We start from the raw sequence: 9,495 nt of genomic DNA, 5'->3' as shown, positions 1-9,495 counted from the left end.
ATAAATACCTCAGCCCTAACTCCCAAACACAGTCTTAATTTTCCTTCATTTTCTCTCTTTAAGAAAAGAAAAACTCCAGCCCTTTTCATATTAGAAAGATTATAGAATTTGAAGCAAAACCCAGTTCACTTTTCTTTGATTAATATTACCATGAAGAGAAGTTTTTATGAAGCAGAGCTTGAAAATAGCATAACCATGGCGAATTGCTTGATGCTTCTATCCCATGGGAGGGAAACGCAATTTCCTTCCTTTGAAGCTTTGAAAAATAGTGGCGTTATTAATTCTCCTAGTCGTGTTTTTGAGTGCAAGACATGTAACAGGCAGTTTCCTTCCTTTCAAGCCTTGGGTGGCCACCGTGCCAGTCACAAAAAGCCTAGGTTGACGGGTGGTGGTGGAGATGGGAGCTCAGAGACTCAGTCGTCGTCGTCCTCCTCCTCCTCTGCGGTGGCTAAGCCTAAGACCCATGAATGTTCTGTTTGTGGGCTTGAGTTTGCTATAGGGCAAGCCTTGGGGGGTCACATGAGGAGGCATAGAGGAGCCTTGAATGATCAAAGCATGCAGTTGCAGCAGGGTGATGGTAATACGACAAGTCGTAGTGCTCAAGTGGTGATGCCTCCTATTGTTAAGAAATCTAATAGCAGAAGAGTTTTGTGCTTGGATTTGAACTTGACTCCTTGTGAAAATGATTTGGAGTTGTTTAGTCATGGCAAGGCACCTCCTAACCCTATGGTTATTGACTGTTTCTTTTAGATCATCACCTACATGTAAATTTATCTCATAAATATATACATATACATATATGTGTATAAACACACATACACCTTATAGCTACCTAGCTTTAGAGGTTTAATTATTTGAATTTCTTTTTTAATCCTTTTGATATAGGATTAAAATCTTGTATTTATGATATTTATTCATTTTTATTTATACAATAGATGAAATTTCTTTTGCATTTCTATAAGAAAAGTAAAAAAATAGCAATAGAAATTGTTGTAGATAATTCTGAAAATTAGTAGAATTAATCAATTAAATTGATTAATTTATTACGTAATCATGACACAAGCATAATGTCATTCTATAATTTTCTAATTGATATCTCGTTGCAGTGTATTACTTTTTAATCACCACTAAATTTTAGTTGATTTTTTTTCATGTTGTTGATATTTTAAAAAGTTTATTAATTAATTTTTTTATTAATTTTAATTATTAAATATTATAAAAAATATTAAAATATTTTTAATATAAAAAAGCTAATTAATAAAATGAAAAATTAATTAATTAACTTTTTAAGATTATATAAATTAAATAGTAAAATATTTAATGATTAAAATTAATAAAAAAATATTTTAAATGTCGATAAGGTTTTATTGTGTTTTTTAAAATAAAAAATTAACTAATAAATTTTTTTATATTATTAGAGATCTAAATCAAAATAGATAGATTTACAAATTAGCTCTAAAAGGAGTAAACAGTTTTTTTTTTTTAAAAAAAAAAAAACTACCCCACATAATAAATAACCTTTGAAATGAACCTATGTTCAAAATTCAATTATTCTCATTATTAATGATTTTATTGAAATTAAAACTATATAGAAAAATATCCCAGTGGATTTAAACTTAAAATCAATATTTAATTTGACTTCATTGATATTAGGAGACTTGGAAGAAATTTATCTTAATTTATGAAAATTGACATATCAAAATTTTATTTGAAACTTATTTCATCAATTCTACCATATAATAATTTATGCTAAGACATTAATTCAAGTTGATAATTTATAATCTAAACTCATACTAATTGTTCTCCATTACATACAATGAATGAGGATTTGGTGGTAGGTAGGAAATCATGAGCAACCTTGATCTGACACGATTAATTTTATAATAAAAAAATTTAAACAAAATTTTGTAAATTATATAAAATTTTAATTTATTTAAAATAAAAATAATTAAAAGGACATATATTATGAGAAATGAGATTATGGGCTCAGTCCTCATCCGGTTTTTACCAAGTGGGCTTAGACAAAAAGATTTGTGGTCCAACTCTCACTTCATATGAGAATTTATTGAGCCTAAAGAAATTAAACATTTGCAGTAATTTGTGAACATGTCTGAACTTTTTAATCTCATCTACCTATTTTAGATACTCAATTTCCATCTCCCTCACAATCCCCTCGACGGTAGAGTCGAGTAGTATTCAGTTTAAATTGAAAAAATTGATCGAATTGAATTAATTTTAAAATTCAGTTTGATTTTTATTTAATTTAATTCGATTCGATTTTTAATTTCAAAAATTTTAGCTATTTCGGTTCGATTCAGTTTTGATAAAAAAAATCAAAAAAATCAAACCGAATCGATTAGTGATAATAATATGTTATTTTTAATAATATAAAGAAATTAAATTATATTAAGATTAAAATATTTTAATTAAAATTTAAAATATTTAAAATAAAGTATAAAGAATAAAAAATTTATTAAAAATTGAAATCGATCAAACCGAATTAAATCAGACCGGTTCGATTTAATTCAGTTTCTGATCAGTTCGATTCAGTTTTATAAATGCTAAAATTTCAATTTTCAATTTATTTAACTCGATTTAATTTTCAACAAAATCAATTGAATACTCATCCCTATTCGATAAGGCATAACCGTTGTAGATTTTGTTTTCTCAATGCGGCGTAGTTTAAGGGCGAGAGTAGTCACTCTTAATACGTATTTTAAAATTATAAAAATTAAATAATAAATATTTAATATAAAATTAATAAAAAAATTAATTAATAGATATTTTAACATTAAAAATATTTTGATTTATTTTTTAAAATTAAAAAATTAATTAAAAAATTTTAAATTTTTTTATACCATATAAGTTAAGCACTAATTTTTTATAAGCTTTATTGATTTGCACCCATAAAAAGCAGTTATACGAGAGGATTTTCATTCGTTGATTGATGTAGTCATGATATGAATTTGTTTAATTCTCAAAAACATAAAAATTTGTTTAATGAGTAGTTTTATTAATTTTAGTCTTTATATGTAGAAAAAAAAATTTTAAAATATTTTCAATATAAAAATATTAATTAATATATATTTTTTATAAAATTAAAAAATCAACTAATAATTTTTTTTAAATATATAGATAGAATATTAAAATAAATTTTTTCATAAAATAATGATTAAATAATTAATTTTTTTATTATTATACTCTTTATCTTATAATTTTTATTAAATTTATTTTTTTACATATATTAATAAAGATATTTTTATTTATATTTATTTTAAAAATATTAAATTTTATTAAATATTAAAAAATATTTTTTTAAATAAAATAAAATTATATAATTAATTCATATATTATTATAATATAAAAAATAAATATTAATTTTAAATAATTAAAAAAATAGATAAAATGATGTGATTTGAGACGGGAGTAGGGAAACAATCTTGGTCCGCCCCGAATTCATTGTGGGCATTGAAGAGATGGAGGGAACAGTAGCGACAACCAAAGCGATGGTGGAATGTCATATCTACGTGGAATTCACCTACATTAACGCGGTTGGTGTCCTACCAAATCATTTCAAATATTTGACCATTTGATGAGAGAGAGATTATTCATCTCAAATTCAAAATATTATTTTAAATAATTAATTAATAATAAATATATCTAAATAAATCTAAAAACTATAAACTTTTACCCTTTAATTTTTCTTTAAAAAATAATAATTCTACACTAATCTCTACTTGATTCATAAAATATTATTTTAAATAATTAATATATTTATAATAATGTGAAACACTTTTTTATTATTTTATTTTTAATATATTAAAAAGATAATTTCATTTTATAAAATACCTTATAACAATTTTAGTTTAGATATAATTATATTCACATTGACCATCCAAAGATTTCTGCTTTCAGAGGGTCAAATTTAAATATCGCATCATGTAATTTAGGAAAATATAATTAGTATAGTTAAACACAATAAATTTTATTTCGTATTTTATAATATTACTTTCACTATTAAAATTAAAATATATTTCATATTACTAAATTATTTTTAAAGCTAATAAATTAATATTTTATAAGAAAAAATATATATATATATATATTGAAATAGAAATTGAAGATCGAGAGAGTATAATCTCTCAAATTTACTCAAATACACTTATCACCAAATTATGTTTGTGAGTGTATAAAAATATACTTATACGCTAATAAATAAATTATTTTTAAAATAAAAAATAACATATAATTTAGGATGTAAAAGCAAATTAAACTTATTTTATAAAAGAAAGGAGAAGGATTAACTTTTTAAGATAATTTAAATTTAAATATTAACACGATATAACAAATAGTAAGTCATGAATTTTCACGATCAGATAAAATCATGTAATAAAAGTTTAATAAGTGAATAATTAATTTATTTTTGTACAATATAAAAATTAATAATCAAATCATAGTGATGAAGTTATGGATTTTTATATATTCATTTATGAATTTTACACGTTTTCATTATATTTATCTAGTTTGAGTTTAGTGTGAGAATGACTATCATAAACGCCAATCAATTCATATTTTCTTTTCATCATAGTTGCATTTATATTGAAATGTTTATTTTCATTTTTATTTTATAAGCTAACAATTTAATTGCAACCAATTTTAATAAAGTAAAAAAAAATTATCTTTTCAATGGGAGAGTGAGGAAGAAAATTGATAAAATAAAAAAAAATAACACTTATATAAAATAATATTTAGAAAAAAGATGAAATCGAAAAGAAATATATTTATATAAACTCTAAGAAGCCATATATGTCGTCAATAATTATAACATATTACAGGATAGTTTAATTATTTTTATTATAATAAACGGGTTTAACTGAAAGTTTAATAATAAGGATTAAATTATAATTTTTTAAAATGTTAAAAATTAATTTGTATAATTTTATTAAATAAGAAGAATTAAACTGTAATTTAATTTTTTTAAAAAAATAAATGGAAGTGAATTAAATATGCATATATATATCCACCAAACCATACTTAGGAAAGCTAATTATTTTGCATTTAAAAGTTTCTTACAAAGATTTGGTTTTGGCTGTTCCAATTCTCAATTTGGAAAGTCACTAAATATAATTTACCACTTTAGTTGTATACCACATGATTACTAGCAGACTCTTAAACTTTATTTTAATTATTTTTGTTTTTTTTTTATCTTTAACTTTTAATTTCACCTATATAAAAATATAATTATTTAATCTTTACATGTATGTATGGTTTGCACACTCTCTGAATTTTTAAAATTAAATAAATATATTTTATAAAATTTAAAGGTTGAATAATTATATTTTATAATATTTATGTGTTAAATAGTTATATTTTTATAAAATTAATTTGTTAAAAATTAAAAAAAAAATAAAGATGGTAACTGACATTTTGTATAAAAATTAAGAGTTAAATTATATATTTTACCTCACATAATTTTTTATTATTATCCATAATTATTTCATTAAAAAAATCAATATCTAGTTCTAACATCACATATATTTTTCTGCAATTATTAGATTCTTTTAGCTTTTTATGGAAGGGTTGTCATCAAATTAATTAAATAAATATACACTAAATTACATTTCAAATCTATTTATATATTGATATATTATATAAAATAAAAAAATATAAAAAAATATCCTGTAATTTTATTCATTTTCATTTAAATTTTATAATTTAATTTATATTAAAATAAAATATATAGTATTATAGCATTATTAAATAATGATAATTTTTTAACGCTGTTAAAAAAATTAATATATTAAATAAAATATAATTATTAATTAAAAAATGAAAATATATTTATTTTTATTTTAACAATTTTTATGATATCTAAAATTTAGAGCTATTTATTAAAAATATAATATTATAAATTTAACACAAATTAAATCATCAATTTTAGATATTTTTATTTATCATAATTAATATAATAAATTTACATTATTAGTACAAAATTATTAATATACTATATTAAATTTATATACTATTTTTAAATACATTAAATTTTTATCAATTTATCAAACTTTTAAGATTGCCTTTATTATTTTTTCTCTTTTATTTTTATTTTTTTTAAACGTATTTTTACCTTTTTAAACCGTGATTTGACAGTTTTTAAGTGAACAGTCATTCTAAACTGTAATTTAACTACTTTTAAGTGAATAGTGTGTTAGTAAATATGAGATTTTAATTATTATAAGCAGCTATTTAATTCTCTTTTGAGTATTTAAACTTTACTCACGGACATTGATGGTTAGTTTCGCCATGTAATTCTGCATAATGGAATCTCTAGCCTGATACATCCCTGTTACTTGGTTGATCACCAGCTGAGAGTCGCTGTTTATCTCGAGATCGGTTACTCTCACTTCCAGCGCCACCAACATCCCATTTATCAAGGCTTCATATTCTGCCACATTATTCGAGGCTTTGAACTCTAGACGTAAGGCGTAACATACCTTAAAATCCTTTGGCCCCTTAAGCATTATTCCAGCACCACTGCCCTCAGTGCCTGATGCTCCGTCTACATACAACTTCCAGTTAAATTCTGGATGAGGCTCCCCCTCACGTTCTTTTCCTGCTATCCCTGAGGATGATCCTCTCTGCTCCCCGTTGAATGTGCATTCTGCTATGAAGTCAGCCAAGACTTGAGATTTTATAGCTGTCCTAGGTCGATACTCTAGGCAGTAAGGGCTGATCTCTACGGACCAAGCCAACATTCGACCTGAAGTTTCCGGCCTGCGTAGAATCTTCTTTAAGGGTTGGTCTGTCATCACAACTCCTTGGTGGCCTTTCAAATAAACTTTGAATTTCCGGACTGCTAGCAATAGGGCGTAAGCCATTTTTTCAATGTTCGAATATCTGACCTCGGTATCTCTGAGTACCTTGCTGACGTAAAAAACGGGTTTCTGCTCCCCTTCTTCCACCCTTACTAATATTGCGCTGACTGCTTGTTCTGAGGCTGCCAAGTATATCAGAAGTTCTTCTCCTTTCATAGGACTACTGAGCACGTGGGGCGAGCTGAGATATCCCTTAAGCTCTGCGAAGGCTTTTTGACAGTCTTCTGTCCATTCAAAGTTTGACACCTTCCTCAATTATGAGATTTTAATTATTATAAGCAGCTATTTAATTCTCTTTGAGTATTTAAACTTTACTCACGGATATTGATGGTTAGTTGCGCCTGACGGTCTTCGAACTTTTTTGAACTCTATCCGATTTATACAACCAGATCTTAAATAGTCCAAATTCTATTTTAAATGATACATATATATAAGTTTTTATTATGTTAATTCAGACATTTTCAAATGAAACCATTTGTCATCAATATGGGTGCACGAAATCAATGATAAAAGATTCAAAATTAAAATCCGGAAATTGTAACTCTATTTTTCATATTTCACTTTAATATATTTCATTTTTTTAATTAATTATGTTTATTTTGCCAAATATTATTTTGGAATTTGCGTGTGTTGTATTTACATGGAATATCTCCTGATTTTTTAACTTTTAGTCCATAAATGCACCTTAACAGTTTCCTAAATATCAAAATGAATGATTTAGCAATTAATTTACACTCATATAAATATAATATCTTTTCTAAATGTATTATTTATTACTCTCACTTTTTTAATATAATTGATGATCTGAGATTCAATAGAATAAAATTTTACAAGGGTTTTTGTATTGAAGAATAAAGTTTGGTCCATCTCTCTAGAGGGGTATCCCTTTTATCCTTTTCTTCCTGCTTGCTGGTGACGTATAACTGCTCTCCCATGATTGGGCCACGTGTCTCTGCCATACAGATATGGGCGTACGAGGATATCAGGCGCCTGCTCCATGCGTAACGGCCTCTGATTCTCCCCGTGTGTACTCTCGAGCGGATCTGCCAGGCTGTACGACGAGTCTCGTTCTGGATTCTGGGCTGGACCGAGAGCTGGGCTGGACGATGAACCCAGGAGGAGAAGGAATCCGTGGAGAGGTTATACGGGCTGGGCCGATCTCGACGAGGAAGAATCTGGTGGAGTCCGGCCTCAGGGGTCTGATGATCCGGGCCTGTTTTACTTGAGAGGGCGTGCGGGCCTTCCTTTCATGGGCCATGGCCGTAATCTAGGCCCAGGATTGGGGGTAGGAAAATCCAGCGGTCATCAATTGCCCCTTCACCTTCTTGGCAGTTATTGCTCCGACTGCCGAGGGGGTGAATATCGAGAACCATTATGACCGCGCTTGTTCGCGTGTAGATGCCTTCATAACTCCCTTTCATCTTTTTGTCATTCCTCACTTCTTGAATCCTATCTGCCTCTTTCCCATTCTAGCCTTTCCTTACCCCTCAGATACTCTGCTCTTCTTTACTTTCCTGTCATTATCGCCTGGACATGCCTCTTTTTTCCTTTTCCATGAATATCTTTTAAAGATCCTGACATCGTGGGCTTAGAGTCTAGAGTTACTGTAATACCCGGCTAGACTCCGGTATCGGAATTCCTACCGTCCGGTGGAATCTCGGATGTCGGAGATCTCTAGAAGGGTAGAATCATGTTTTATGAAATATTTTCATGTTTTTAATGGTTTTGAGTATGAAATTGAATGAATTTTTACAAGAAAAGTCTTTGGAGGAAAACCCAGGTTCGGCCGCCGAAAGTCAAGTTCGGCCGCCGAACATGCATGCGTTTTGGAGGCACGTTAGGCCCCCGAAAGCATGAGTGAGGGAAGTCAAGGTTCGGCCGCCGAACCTCATGTTCGGCCGCCGAACATTTGCATGGATGCGGAGGCACATTCGGCCCCCGAACGTGGTTTGGCCAGCCACTATAAAAGGGTCCCTTAGCCGAAAATGGGCGAGCTTTTTCTCCCCATTTCGGCCAAGGTGAGCATTCCGCCATCCTTCCCCAATCTTGAGTTTTTCCTTCCTTTTTCCATGATCTTTACAAGTTTATAACTTTGGTTTTGAAGATCTTTGAGCTTAGAACGAGTTTTGGAGCTTGGAGACCAAAAGTTGGAACTTCTCCCATCTCCAAGTTTAGATCTCCTCAACCCTCGATCTTCAAGAGGTAAGAGCCGATCTTAAGCTCAATGTATGATTTAAACAAGTTTTATGAAGTTTTAAGGGATAGAATGCATGTTAGGGTATATGTTGAACCTATGGGTATATATATTGATGTTTTGAACAATGTGTGTTGTTTGAGCATGTTTGAAGTGTTGTAGATGGGGTATATGCATGTTTGAGGCCCCTAGGAACTTGTATGCATGCTTTGGTTGAAAAATATGCATGATGGGTAGGTTTGGAGACGAAATGGGCAAAGGGAGCCAAGTTTCTGCCCTTTGGCAGAAACCAGGTTCGGCAGCCGAAGGTACTTTCGGCCGCCGAACATGGCTGGGGAGGCAGGCCTTTCGGCTGCCGAAGTTGCCCCCGAAAAGAGACTTTCGTCTCTGTCTGGGACTTTCGGCCGCCGAAGGTGCCGCCGAACCTAG

The 9,495-nt window shown here is 28.7% G+C and overlaps 2 protein-coding genes across 2 annotated transcripts; one reads left to right on the top strand and one right to left on the bottom strand.

Annotated features, from left to right (window-relative positions):
• Positions 1-1,013, top strand: LOC110625106 (zinc finger protein ZAT11). Its single transcript, XM_021770642.2, has 2 exons — positions 1-844; positions 886-1,013. The coding sequence occupies exon 1, from the start codon at positions 151-153 to the stop codon at positions 748-750; it is 600 nt and encodes a 199-aa protein (XP_021626334.1). The 5' UTR covers positions 1-150; the 3' UTR covers positions 751-844; positions 886-1,013.
• Positions 1,014-6,269: 5,256 nt separating this feature from the next.
• Positions 6,270-8,428, bottom strand: LOC110624990. The gene is made up of 2 exons (XM_043961138.1): positions 8,410-8,428; positions 6,270-6,658 (listed from the first exon to the last, which is right to left on the bottom strand). The coding sequence occupies exons 1-2, from the start codon at positions 8,426-8,428 to the stop codon at positions 6,270-6,272; spliced, it is 408 nt and encodes a 135-aa protein (XP_043817073.1).
• Between the last annotated feature and the right edge of the window lie 1,067 nt (positions 8,429-9,495).

The sequence above is a fragment of the Manihot esculenta genome, chromosome 10, assembly GCF_001659605.2.
Source record: "Manihot esculenta cultivar AM560-2 chromosome 10, M.esculenta_v8, whole genome shotgun sequence".
In the NCBI taxonomy this organism is placed as follows: Eukaryota; Viridiplantae; Streptophyta; class Magnoliopsida; order Malpighiales; family Euphorbiaceae; genus Manihot; species Manihot esculenta.
This window is presented reverse-complemented; position numbering and strand designations above follow the sequence as displayed.